Here is a 14991-nt window from a genome sequence, read left to right as displayed (position 1 = left end):
GTTATTATCACCCTTTCAACATACTTGTAGTACACGACAATCATTTATGCCCTTAGGGCAATCGTTAGGGCAGTGAGATACAGACAGGTTGAAGGAACAAACTCACAACAAAAGATAGCATACGAGTGCGCCAATACCAAAAATACACACACACAGACGCACATTTACATTTTCAGGGACTTGATCTAATGGAAATGCATTATAAATGCACCCAATGCAGAGGATGCATTGATTGTGACTTTGAAAAGACTGGTGGGTCTGTGGGAAGGCCAATGTCCCCCTAGAAATGGCCGATCATGAAATGGATTTATGCTAGACGGGAAAGTGGCTTATCATCTTTGTACTAAATATGTATTTAATCATAATGGGAGCTGAAGCTACTATCTCAGCTGTAAAGGCTGCATCTCCACAGTTCATGCACCATTTACAACCCCAACATCATTGTTCAGTTATTTTCTTTTACTTTATCTCATTGCTCCCGTATGTTGAAAATACTCAATTTCCAGTAATACAGTATAAATAACCACTAATTCACAGGGTCCCCTCCAGAAAACATTCATTGGCTTTAAAGCCATCAAAGACAAAAATAAACACACATTATAAAAGATAAGATGCGCTTTTTGTTCTTTTTTATTTTCAAGTCACAGTCCGTTGTCTTGTCCACATGAATCTTTAGTCAGAGAGGTGTATATTTCCCTTGAGTTTACTGTCGGTGACTGGGGTTTTGGTTCAAGCTACAGGAGGACTACAGTTCCCCATTTCCTCGGTATTCAGTGGGTTCTAGCTCTGGATAACAAGATAAATCCTTCCTGTACTTTACTTTCATCTTGTCCTCTCTCAGGCTCAAAATGTCAATCTCAATCATGTCAACTTCAGGATCTCAACATTTTAAAAGGCATTTAATTTGCTGATCAAATCCATGCCCCCCAGGGAGTAAATGCTTTTGATTTGAATGATCCTGTGGCCTTTCCTCTAGCACCATGCTACAGCTGTGAAACCCATATGTACGCAGGTGTATGTCATCTGTGTTTATATGACGACAGGAACTGGAGAAGGAGAGGACAGACCTCTTGGAAGATGTGACATCTAACAAGAGAAAGATGAAGGAACTAGAGGACAACCTCCTTTACCGACTGACCAGTACACAGGCAAGGAACTATTAAAACTCTGTTGTATCAGAAAACATTTTGAAGTGATAAAGCAGGTTGTTGGTCTTGGAGTTACATAAAACGTTGGACCTTAAGTTTGTTCCAAGGAAATAAAGTTGCATAATGGAATATTGGAAAAACATATATATTCACATTTGTTACAGCCATGGATAATGTTTTCATTTTCACACATCTTCTGAGTTACTCTTGCAAATATGTCTCTTTGTAGGGTTCACTGGTGGATGATGAGAGTCTGATTATTGTCCTTGGCAACACCAAGCGCACAGCTGAAGAGGTCAATCAGAAACTACAAATTGCTGCCGAGACCGAGATTCAGATCAATGCTGCCAGAGAGGAGTACCGACCTGGTAGGCCATGACAACTGGCTCAAAGACAGAATTTACACTTTTTTGGGGGGTAATTTACTCTGGTTGGTTACAGTGTGTCAGCCAAGTTCAGGTTCAGTCACACAAAACTGATTAATTTTCAGTTTATATATCAGCTCATGCAATGGCAAAATGGACACTATCCAAAAGAACATTTGCTCACCACACACATTTCTTTAAACAGTGTGAACAGAATTGACAATAAAAAGTCTGTGTCAATCTGTGCTACATATTCTAAAGTTAACAGACATTTTGAGCAACTTGATGATCAAGTTTGACCTTTCACAAACTATTTATTTATAATCTACATGCTAATATTTTAATTAAGGTATGTGACTGCGTGTTTTATTTATGAATAGATCAAATAGAAGTCTTTCAAGAACTCGGTTACAGATGCAATTTTTGTGTTTGTGTGTGTTTTCAGTGGCCACCAGGGGCAGTATCCTGTACTTCCTGATAACAGAAATGAGTATGGTGAACGTCATGTATCAGACCTCACTGAGACAGTTCCTGGGACTTTTTGACCTTTCTCTGGCTAGGTAAGAATACTCCAGCATTTGCTTTCTGTAATAAATAGTTTTTTACTGAGTGGAGTTTATCTAATAGGCAGCAAATGATTCTGTGCAGACATGTCAGCCTTTGTCTTACAAAGTTGGCCCGCAAATTTGTGGGACTTGTTGGGGTTATTGGCAACACAGTTGGTGCTGCTGGAGCACTTGGTGCACTTTCTAGGCAACTGAAACTGATTAGAATTCAGATGTCTGTGGTGCTATATCAGCCTTTCCCAAAATATCTATTTTGAAAAAGGGCAAAAAAATATTAAGTTTACTTCAGACAGCTCATACTGTATAATTCAAGTGTCTTAAAGCTAGACAGTTCCAATCTGTGGCCCTAAACTTGCATCATTATCTCTCCATGATCTGTCTACTAGTTCCACATTTACACACAGTAACAACAGCAAGAAAGAGATGCAGCCATATGTTGTCAGAAATGTTATAACATACTTGGTGCACATGTGAACATCACAGTGACATTTGTGACTACAAAAGGACAACATTGCATAACATTGCCAAGATATGTTGTTTGTCTGTTTGCTCTAACATCTACAAATTATTTACAATACACTCCTCTTCAGTACACCTTTTTAACAAAACAGAAAAAGAAAAATGGTGTACTGTGCTTCTTGATTAGAATAGAAAGCTATCCTTGATACAGGATTTATTTACTTGTTAATGACTATATATCTATCTAAGTTCGGAATATGACATGATGTGGAGAAGGGGACTCTTGTCCTGGATCTTTGTAGCACAAGTGGAGCTATGTGGTTGAAAATCTAGGAGATAATGAGATGAATAGGGACTTTATTAGTTTCTGCGAATTCCAAACAATATATTGCAATTCGATAACAGTGCTCCAAAGACTAAGCCTAAAGCATCAAATCTCTTAAATACACAAATATTAGATAGTATTAGCTTCACAAAGGTAGCTTTCGTTGCAGCACAATTGGATTTAATTGCTTCAGATTAAATTAAAGGGAATTATTTCAGCTTATGTTCAGGTGGGAAGCTACAGAGCTATGTTGATAATACTAAACATGGATACTTTAACTGTGATATTTTGCTTTTCAAAATACATTTGCTGTTGATGCATAGTGCAAAGTGTTTGGAGAACCTCAAATACAGTGACAGCCCATTTTAATCCAGCTACCCATTGATTTGCCAGCTCGAATGATTTCTCATCAAACCATCATCACATCATACAGCTAATTATGTAAAAATTCCCAATATCCTTAATGGCTAGACTAAACTTTCACATAATTCACTGTTACCAAGCGCCACAGACACCCTGAGCCTGAAGTCAATAAACATTAGGCATTAACCATTAGGTTAACCGGTCTGATCATTAGTATTTACCACTCTGACTATGACAGTATTCAATTTAAACTATGTGACATTATATCGGGAGCTCTAAGGGGCTAATAAGCTGCACATTTGATGAAACTTTATATGATATCTGCTATGAAATCCTACTTAAACAGGTCCTCCAAAAGCCCTATCACCAGCAAACGCATCGCCAACATCATAGAGTTTATGACCTTTGAGGTGTGTAAGTACGCAGCACGGGGCCTGTACGAGGAGCACAAGTTCCTCTTCACTTTGCTGTTGACGCTGAAGATCGACATGCAGAGCAACAGGGTCAAACATGAGGAGTTTCTCACACTCATTAAAGGTAAGATTAAAATGTGAACAATGTGCAAATATTCTTTCTTAAGAGTTCTGTTTTCTCATTTAGGTAACATTATAATAATGGTACATGTATTATCATGAATTCATGCATGACTTCATGCATGAAAAAGCATGAATTCAATCACGTAGTACTTCATGAACTATCAGTAATGTACACAGATTACTTAATGCAGGAACAATACGTTAATTGATCCATCAATTAAGGTATTTGAATCATCATGATTTTTGATTTATTAATGATGTTCATGTCTTCTTTAAAAAACTGACCAGTCACAGCAGTGTACATATATTCTGAAGAAGTGTAGTGTTGTAATCATGGTTAACTAAACATTACTTCTTCATTACTTCATCATGTTTGTGGGCCAGTTTACATGAACCTGCTGGCCAGGCTTCCTCCCTAAAATTCTAGTTCCCCAAATGTACCTGGTCCATCTTTAGTATTGATGAATAAGATATGATTAATGTTGGCATAAAATTAAATGTATTAAGAATTAAAGGAGTAGGTTGGCAAAATGATACTGAGGTCACAACTTTGACACAAAATACAGTATACTGCAGATGCCATTTTGTAGTTGCTTTATTCACAACAATATAAGGCACTTAAACAGTAATGTCCTAGAACAATTCTCACCAAAGTAGGTTATTTATGAATTTTACTTTTTTTACTGTCTGAAGACCAGATATGTCTTGGCAATTATTTTTTATTTGAGGGGTCAGAAAGATGATTGCTTTATATGCCACCATTAATCATATCTTATGTATCAATGTTAAAGATGGACCAGGTCTGCACTTTATTTGAAGGCCCACAAACATGGTGAAGTAATGAAGATGTAATGTTTAGTTAATCATGATTACAACACTACAGTTCAGTTTCTTTAGCCTGTCACTTTAACTACAGATTTACTTATGAAGAAGACATATGAACATCATTAATAAATCAGAAATCATGATGATTGAAATACCTTAATTAATGCATTAAGTCATGCATGAGATAACAATAAACCTTGTACATTACTGATAGTTCATGTAGTGGATTGATTCTTAAGTTTGCTAGTTGGAGGCTTGCATGTGCAGGAAGCTCTAATGTTGGAAGCTTTATTGCATTCATAAAATATGCTGTCAGAAAGTCAAACCTAGAAAACAATATAAAATGTGTGAAAATTATAATATGGATTTGACATTTTCTTGCATTACAAAGGAAAGGTATTTAGCTAACTTCTGAAGTACTCAACAGTATTATTACAGTGTGTCCGATGTGGAAACACTCGTGAGATACTAATCAGCATGTAAAAATAACTGAAACTTGGGTTAGGGTTAAAGTCCCCGATTTTGTTATCAAGACAAATAGTTCCCTCAAATCCTGAAATTTTCCCCAATTGCAATTGTGTGAAGTGGTGAGCTGTGAAGAAATTTCTGAATTTTAGGAAGCATCAGATGCTGAAACAAAATCAAGTACTCTTTATTTCAGTAGTATTTAGAGTTGGGCTGCTGTAAAGCCAGCAGTACTATTTGGAAAAGTAAAAGTTTCCAGGAAGAAAAGGTTTCTTAGTCTCTGAACCTTCACGCATGTTTCCTTCACCAGTCTGTTATGGCTCATAACAGACATGATTCGTTGTGTCAGTACCTACCATATGTATTGGATGTGATTTGAGCCAAAGAAAGTCAAGTCAGTGCATACACTGGCATACCAGATACCTGTCTCCACTGAGACTGCCTTCAACTCTCAACATACAGACAAAAGAAGCTACAAGTGTTTTTTGTAAAGCTATGATTCACCTCAAAACCGCCTCCAGGCCCTTAACATCAGACTGGAATTGCCATCTATTTTCTGTTTGCTTTTTTTATTCCTAATTCATTATTTACATTTTCCATAGATATATATTTTTTTAAATCTCATCTCAAGGTTCACACACATTTCAAACATATTGGTATTGTATTGTAGCAGTTCACTGAATCAGAAATATGGAGTGCTCCTCTCCGCAGGGATAACAGCCAGCTATAGCAACTGGCAAAGCCAGAACAGACAGCCTGCTACATGCATGCAGTTTCACCATCTGTCAGCTCCGACCTGCTAAACATTGACTCACTATGACTTTTGTGTATATTTTTCAAGGTTGTGTTTTTGCGTTTGCATGAATTTAAACCATCAATTATTCTGTATTTTTGTATTTAATACATTAAGGGTTCTCTTTGTGTGTGTGTGTGTGTGTGTGTGTGTGTGTGTGTGTGTGTGTGTGTGTGTGTGTGTGTGTGTGTGTGTGTGTGTGTGTGTGTGTGTGTGTGTGTGTGTGTGTGTGTGTGTGTGTGTGTGTGTGATCCAGGAGGAGCATCTCTGGACCTAAAGGCCTGCCCTCAGAAACCAGCTAAATGGATCCTTGACATGACCTGGCTCAACCTTGTAGAGCTGAGCAAACTGTGGCAGTTCTCTGATATACTGGATCAGGTACAACACACACACACACACACACACACACACACACACACACACACACACACACACAAGGTGTATGATACCTTTCTTTAGCTGAGAGAGTTTTTACCCACAAGGACTTTTATCTATTAAGTGTGCAGATAACACTCATCTGCCATCTGTTCCTCACTACCATAGATTCAGCAGTGGTCTCTAGGTGCTTATGAAATGTTTTTTTCACAGCTCTGCTTTGCACTAGTGAGCATGTCAATATCAGTCTCATCATGTCTCGCTTCATCTCTCTCTTTTATACACACACACACACACACACACACACACACACACACACAAACATCACAATGGACTGTCACCTGCACACAAATACACACACTCTAATGGGTGACTGACAGCCTGGTGACTCCCATGGAGGTAAAAGCTCAGTGCTCTGTTAAATGAGCTTAGTTTGGAGAAACTTCCAGTCAATTTCCTTTGGCTGAGCATATGCGCACACATACCAATGTGTATGTGTGTGCACCTTTGTATTCCTTCACATGGACAAATACACATGAGTTTGTATGTGGATGAAGAACAGGGAGAGGTGGATTAACAGTTCTGTTTAATGAAATCGGTTTTCCCACAAGAACAAGGCGAGGACAGGATTATGATGTCGGTCCACCCAGAATAGACAGACAAAACCTGAGCCCTTCTGACTCTGTCTTCACACTACAAACAAAACTGTAATTCCAATCACGCAGATTCACCTTATTTCACACATAAAATGCACAAACATCATATTCAAGCAACCATTTTAGCATTGTTGTTCAAGAAGTTCATTTGGCTTAGATATTTGTGTGGGACACTCTCCTCTATCAACAACTACTGTTAATGTGCTCTTCACTGAAGCCTTTAAATAAAGTGGAGCTGCTCAGTGGCTAATAGACAAAGACAATCAGCTCTCAGTTGTGAATGGTAAATGGACTGCATTTACATAGCGCTTTTCTACTCTTAGCAACCACTCAAAGCACTTTATACACTACAGGCACCATTCACCCCATTCACAAACACATTCATACACTGGTGGCCGAGGCTGCCATACAAGGTGCCACCTGCTCATCAGATACAGAACATTCACGCACATTCACACACAACGGGAGCAATTTGGGGTTCAGTATCTTGCCCAGGCACACTTTCACATGTAGACTGCAGGGGCCAGGGATCGAACCGCCGACGTTACCTTATTAGTAAAACGACTGCTCTAAAATGTGTTACACTATATGAATGTAAAGCAGGTGATTGCTTCACTTTCCCAAATAAATGCTCATTAAATAAGATGCACTCCATTTCATAATGACCCATAGAGCCATTTAACATCTTTTATAATATAACTTTAACCTTAAGTAAAGTAGTTCTAATGTCCCCTTGAACATGATGCAGATGATGATGTAAATTTACCTAAACTGTCAGCTTTCTACTAGGACCTGGTTAACACAGCTTTATTTCTGTTGGAGAAAGCTGATTTATTGTCCATGCATCTGATTATACTAGGTTTCTAACAAGGTTTTAAATATGCTCATATTCATGAAGGAGACTTAAAACAGGGCACGTTTAGCTGTGACATCAGTGGATTATTGAAAGGAAACCGGTATTTGTAGCAGTTTGTCCTTAAATCCAAAATGGCTACTAACTTACTTAAACAGAAGCCAAAGTGAATATGTAAGGTTTCACAGCTGAACATTAGATTTGTAAAAATCCAAACAGATGAACAAAACCATGTGTGCTTTTTCCCTATAAGTCTTTTCCTTTTTGTCCAAATGCAAAACACTTCAGGTTGTTAAGCTGCATCACAAATCACACGTCAGGGTTAAAAAAAAGTTGTACAAGGGTAAATCTGATTACTGACCAGCTGCATTTCAATAGCGGTTAGTTACCAGGTTATTGTGGTCCATACACTGTAAACGCCATCCCTGATTTCCTGCTTTAACCTTATTTGTCCCAGTAAACTGGTGTCCTGTGTGCATGTAAACACAGTGATTAGCAGGCTATGTGATGTCACAGGATATATGCATATGTGGTGCTATCAAGCATTATCTCTTTTTGAAAGAACATGCAGTTTATGTAGATTCAATGGAAGCTGCGTTCAAGGATCTCTGGTTTTTAATCAGTTTGTTGTGAAATGATTAGGAGCATTTTCCATATTTAAGACATATAATGTATGTCAGTGCATTTCCATAAAGGACATATTCAATATGGTACTGTAGTTCTGGTTATGTGTTAAAGTTTTGTTGGTTTTGGCTTGAACTTAATGTTTTGCAGCCTGTATTTCCTTGTGTAAGTTTTGAAGAAGGGACAAAAATAGTTACAATCAGTATCCAAACATGATGTAAAGGTACAGAAAAGTGCAGACAGTCACGTGTTCATCATTATCATTAAGCACATTAGGACAATTTGGACAATTTGTGGTGTGCATCTAGGAGAGTGCACAGTGAATTTCAATATTAAATAAAAATGTAGGATACTTTTGATCTTAGTTTTCTTCTTTTTGCTAGTGATAGATTTAATTGTGGTGCTGTTTTTAATCATCAAGGTGTGTGTGTCTACATATGTTTGCCTGTAGTATGTATTGATTGTCCAGATTTGATGTAGTGGGAAGCAATTTCCTTCAACATTACATTTCTTTCAGATAAGTCGTAACGAGAAACAGTGGAAGTCATGGTTTGATAAGGAGGCCCCAGAGGAGGAGGTGGTCCCAAACTCATACGATCAGGCTCTCGACTGTTTTAGACGCCTGCTCCTGATACGCTGCTGGTGTCCAGACAGGACTATCGCACAGGTAAGAAAAGTGTGTGTGTGTGTGTGTGTGTGTGTGTTGTACCTGATCCAGTATATCAGAGAACTGCCACAGTTTGCTCAGCTCTACAAGGTTGAGCCAGGGCATGTCAAGGATCCATTTAGCTGGTTTCTGAGGGCGCATGTGCGTAGTTGGTTAAATAATACGAGGATCTGGTGGCCTAAAAAAAAATCTCTCCGCTTCATCCTAATACATTTACTTTCACTTTTCATAGTGAACAGTAACTCCCACAGTTTTTAATTCACATCATGAATTTGCAACAGTAAGATGCAGTCATACTGTAGCTTAGGTTCAAATTAATAAATTACCTTGAAACAAATACAACAGAGTAGCTTAAAATGTTTGTGTTGAACTTTGCTTTTCTGCTAAACTCATTTAAATGTTTTTATACATTCTGTTAAATCCTGTTTTATTGTATGACCTTTTTATTGTGAAGCAGATTGAGTCTGCCTCATGTATAAAATATAAAATAATTGCCTTGCCTAAAGCAGCATATTCTTAATCAATTGATGGGTCAAGACAGGGAAATAGATGCTGGTTTACTTGTTGTATTAATTAGACTGGGGTCAGTAAGAGTAAGAGTCTAAAAATCTCTTAATCTACAGTAACGTCTCCCTTGGCAAAGTTTATCCTTGAAGGGAGAAGTGGAATACATTTAGTGTAACAGCTCGCTCTCTCTCTCTCTCTCTCTCTCTCTGCTCACTGAGCCTGCATATCTACAATGGCTAATGGAAATTCACTTCTCACTGATGGGTAGTTTTTTGGTCCACTGCAAACAAGCCTGGAGTGGAATTTATTTAGTTGCACTCACAAACAGTCCAGCAGTTATCCTTGTTTGACCTCCAGCAGCAACCTTTACTGTTTACTAAAAAGAGTAAGCCAGTAAAAAAAAAAAAAAAAAATCCTTTGAATTAGTTACTCAGTTTTAACATGTCTTTCTTCTTTGCCTCGTTACTTTCCCTTTCTCCTCTAGGCCCGAAAATACATAATGGACGCAATGGGGGAGAAGTACACTGAAGGGGTGATTCTTGACTTGGAGAAGACGTGGGAGGAATCAGACCCGAGAACACCTCTCATCTGCTTCCTGTCAATGGGCTCGGATCCAACCGACTCCATCATTGCACTGGGGAAGAGGCTAAAGATTGAGACCCGATATGTCTCCATGGGACAAGGACAAGAAGTCCATGCCCGCAAGCTTCTACAGCAGACCATGGCTAATGTAAGTCAGTGGTGTGAGCTTTACTGCTATTTTTGCATCACTCGATGTAGCAGTAGAACAGTTGTTTCTGACTAGACAGCAAGGTGCTCTGTCTCTAAAAAATGTGTTTCTTAAATGTCTTTAAGCTCTTTGATTCCTTACAGACAGACCAACCTTTTTCAGAGTTAGTTCAAAAAGACCTTTTATATATATATATATTTTTTATCTCGACTACATCATCACTTTGCAGTCCTTGATATAGATGATAACCATTACTCTCATTATTTGTCCTCAGGGTGGCTGGGCCTTACTCCAGAACTGCCACCTGGGTCTGGACTTCATGGACGAGCTAATGGACACGGTGACAGAGACAGACTTTGTCCACGACAGCTTCCGTCTTTGGATGACCACAGAGGTCCACAGACACTTCCCCATCACCCTTCTGCAGATGTCAATCAAGTTCACCAATGAACCACCACAGGGCCTCAAGGCGGGGCTTAAGAGGACCTATGGAGGTGGGGCCAGTTTGGTTTAGTTCAGCTTAAAGAAAAACATAATTCATCAGAGGTCCAGAATTCTTAATCTATTATTTTACTGAGCAAGGTGAGAGTGTTGAGGCTGTATTAAGAATATACGTAGATGCACACATTCAGCCCTGAATCAATACAGTGGTCCAGCCTGAACATTTTGTTAGGCATAAATATGGTGGAAATAAAGTAAAATGTCAAAATATTGATCCTTAGTTTATCATTACAGGGGGATCAGACGTGTGTGTCTGTGTGAGTGAGATAGAGGAAGTAACACAATAATGAGAATTTAGAAGAGTGTGTCTTATTATTCTTGATGTGTACATGTGTGGATGTGCACACATACACACACTCCTTATGACCTTCAATAAGTCACATAATCAATTAAATACATTTTTATGCTGCTGCTGCTGCCTAATTCATGCGTTTTACACCCAAGTACTAAAAGCCTGTAAAGTTTGTGATTTTTTTTTTTTATACGAACTGAAACACGTGGTTTATGTTTTTATTTAAAGAGGATAAAAGGACAATATTTAATATATATAAACTAGCTATGTGCCTGGCTCATATGGAAAAGTAATATGTAACTGCACTTAAAACTTGCATTTCTTCATTAAATTAGGAGAAATCGTACTTGTTGTGGAAAGTGTATTTAGAATTTTTAAAAACAATTTTAGGGCGTGCAGATTTTCCCTATATTCCTTCAAAACTTTACATGTTACAACTCCCAAATGATGTAAGGCTAAATCACCTGGATTTAGGAGAACATTTAAATGATAATTGCTGCTGGTATTTTCTATTAATTATTTTGTAGATTAAACGTGGGGATTCAGCTGCCGTTTTTCAGCTGGAGTTATAAATTACTTCTTCACACGGTTATCCTCCTGAGGATGGCAAGATTTCCCAAACCTTATTAGAGCTCTGGAAAGCCCTTTGAGACGGTCAGATTTCCCAAACAGAGAATAGGCAACTTGCATTATGCTAAGATAAAAGTGTGCCTACAATACAGTAAATATGTCTTATATGAAGTTTTGGAAGTTGTTCCATCTTAAAATGATTAAACCAATTTGATAAAAGTGATTCACAAATATGTATGCAAATATGTAAATCAGAGATCTTCAACAGGGGGTCCGGGACTGCTAGGGGGTCCTCAGAGTTACTGCAGGGGGGCCTGCCAAATTATGGTATAATGTATAATAATTTGCATAATGTTAAGTAAAAAATGTAAATGTCAACATGAATCCAACATATTATTAGCAATAAATTGGCCTATTTGTGGAAAAAAACCCTATTGATGATAGGCTTACTGGCCTATAGGTACTCTCTAAGGTAGCCATCTGCAGATAGTTAATCCTAAGGATTCACTGTGCCATATGTATCCTTAACATTAAAACATGATTTATAAAATCATGCCAACAATTAATATTTTATAAGCATAGTATTCTATGTACTAAAAGGGTATAAAAGAAGGCTTTAGGCCACCCACACATTATTGTAGGCCCAGTTTAATATGCAACGTAATTTTATACAATATCTGTTGTAAGGGGCCCATGATCCGTCTCTCTCAGTTAAGGGGTCCTTGGCTTAAAAAACGTGAGACGTTGAAGACCCCTGATGTAAATAACGTGTTCCTTCAGAACAAACATCATCAGTTTAAAGCTATTTTTCAGAGGAATCTGCACCAGTTTTTGTTCCTAATGTATTGATGCCTTCCAAGTCTGCTATAGTAGAAGTACTGTAACAAACTTTCCATAGCTGGAAGGCTTTTGATTGTAGATCCAAATGTTGATCTCAAAAGCTGATAGAACCACAATCATTAAGTGTTGCTTTCGCTCTCCTGTTGAAGAGGGCTGCTCATGTGTTCATCCATATATTCCTCACCAGGTATAAACCAGGACCTTCTGGATGTCAGTAACATGGTGCAGTGGAAGCCAATGCTGTATGGAGTGGCATTTCTCCACAGCACAGTACAGGAGAGGAGGAAGTATGGGCCTCTGGGATGGAACATCCCCTACGAGTTCAACCAGGCTGACTTCAATGCCACAGTCCAGTTTGTTCAAAACCACCTTGATGACATAGATATAAAAAAGGTAGGAGATGACTCTCCTCAAGTGCTAAGCAAACTACAGCGTACACCTCTACATGAACAAACACATATTTAACAGCTACCAACAACAGTAAGATTCCGTACAAATCGTTCTGAGTGCAAACTTTCAGATCGATGATGGTTTAAAATGCTGTGTATTTGAGAAGCTTGTAAAGTAATTGTATTTGTTTCAAAACTGTCAAATGGAAAATGTTGCTCTTTGCCCCTTTCTACAGCTGTAGTGAATAGCCTTACCCTTATCTTTACAGGTTCTGTCATTCAAAAAAGTAAACTCTTCTCTAAAGAGTCAGAAATGTTTTATTAGCAGAAAAGTGTCACATCCAACTTTCATGAACATGCAAAACAGAAATAATAACCACACTGTTAAAGCTGTGCATAACATGACCTTCTCCATGGTATTTCCAGTCTCCTCACAATACACTGCACAAATCAAATTACACATTTATCAACTCTTTTTGCCTCTTCAACAACTGTAACCATTTCATGAATTGTATTTGCTGTCATCTTATATTCACTTTTTAAAACCTCTTCAGGGTGTTTCATGGACCACAGTGCGGTACATGATCGGAGAGATTCAATATGGTGGCCGTGTGACTGATGACTATGACAAGCGCCTCCTCAACACCTTTGCCAAGGTGTGGTTCAGTGAGGACATGTTTGGCCCTGCCTTCTACTTCTACAGAGGCTACAGCATCCCGAAATGCTCCAGCGTTGACCAGTATCTGACATACATTCAGGTGAGGCACACTGAGATGGAGGATGGTTAACTGTTCACACTTTACCACTGTATCTGGATTCTACAAATAATAGAAAAAAAACTTAAAGGCATCTGTATGACTGGACACGTTGCTGTAAAATGTCACTGCCAGTTTCTGATAAGGGACGTTGTCTTGAGGATTTCATGTATGTTTGCACATTCGTACCCTATCTTGCTACCTTTTTGTTAAAAATTCTGCATGTGTCATGTTGCCGTTTGAGTTTTTTTCTATGCTATCAGCTTTTAGTTTTATCATAAACAGTGAAAAGAGCAACATGCACTCTTGTCACATCCAGATACAGGCTGCCATGTGGGATGTTTAGATCAAATGCAAGCATGCTCATTTAATTACAGATTATGTATGATTTATTTATGTGCTTGTGTGCTTAACTGGTGTGTGTGTGTGTGTGTGTGTGTGTGTGAGAGCGCGCTGTGTGTGTGCACTGTGTATGTATGTCTGGGGGCAGTTCCTGGGCTAGTTTCATTAAAGCTAGTTTCATTATGATGGATGTTCAGGGCTGCAAGGCTCAGCAAGCTTATTCCTCTGCACCACCTCTCAAATAGAGAATAACAAACACAGCCTTTGGAGAACACACACACTCACACTTTTAAATGCACACAGGCACAAAATTCAAAAACAAACATACAGTGTACACACATTTAGAGCGTATCTGTATAGACACAATACAAAACAGAGTGTTCTTGTGTGTGTCCACACTTTTGTATATTTAAATTAAATTCAGACAGACAGGAACTAAGCTAAAATTCCTTGAGAGAAAATAAATTACCACAGCGAGGGACAAAGGCTTTTCTTTACACCACCCAGGGAATCTCTCTTCATCACCTCCCATTGTTCTCTGTGTATTAGCCAGACTCTCTTCTGTGGTTTGACTGTATTTGATTGCACAGTGTGATGGATGTTTGAAAGATAGACTAGCTGATGATGACATACATCACAAGGATCTTTATTTCCTCAGTGCAAACTCTGAGCTGTTCCAAGGAGAAACTGTCTTTGTGAAAATGTGCTAACATGCACGGATGATACTCTTACTGTGTGCTAATTGCAGTTTCACGCCATTACACCATTCTTGAAAGAGAGCCATATAGAGGTTTTCCTAAAATTAAACAAAGCTTACAAAATATTGGATCTGTCTTTGGTTTTGAGTGGCTTTGTTTACATGACATTGTTGCTCATAATGAAGCTTTGTGCAGCCATTACAAAGTACAAAGTTTGTTTGCAGTTTTAAGGAATCTCATTAGTCACACTGCAGTATCAGATGGTTCATTTTCCTGTCGTCATTGAGAGAGACATTACTGCAAGATGTCTTTAAACCAATTAAAGCAACCCTGCCTTTGCTTTGACA

General features: G+C 38.3%; 1 protein-coding gene across 3 annotated transcripts in view; it reads left to right on the top strand.

Moving 5' to 3' along the window:
* dnah5 (dynein, axonemal, heavy chain 5) overlaps positions 1-14991 on the top strand; it is a 101828-nt gene that overhangs the window by 76188 nt on the left and 10649 nt on the right. For all 3 annotated transcript variants that reach the window (XM_028579917.1, XM_028579918.1, XM_028579919.1), the window contains 10 exons: positions 1044-1148; positions 1378-1516; positions 1959-2073; positions 3573-3763; positions 6102-6223; positions 8871-9020; positions 10012-10257; positions 10532-10751; positions 12648-12853; positions 13404-13607. In XM_028579917.1, the coding sequence (XP_028435718.1) occupies positions 1044-1148; positions 1378-1516; positions 1959-2073; positions 3573-3763; positions 6102-6223; positions 8871-9020; positions 10012-10257; positions 10532-10751; positions 12648-12853; positions 13404-13607 (1698 nt within the window). The remainder of the gene's footprint in view (positions 1-1043; positions 1149-1377; positions 1517-1958; positions 2074-3572; positions 3764-6101; positions 6224-8870; positions 9021-10011; positions 10258-10531; positions 10752-12647; positions 12854-13403; positions 13608-14991) is intronic.

This window comes from Perca flavescens, chromosome 6 (genome assembly GCF_004354835.1).
Source record: "Perca flavescens isolate YP-PL-M2 chromosome 6, PFLA_1.0, whole genome shotgun sequence".
Lineage (NCBI taxonomy): Eukaryota > Metazoa > Chordata > Actinopteri > Perciformes > Percidae > Perca > Perca flavescens.
The sequence above is the reverse complement of the archived record's forward strand: the minus strand, read 5'-3'. Positions and strand labels throughout refer to the sequence as shown.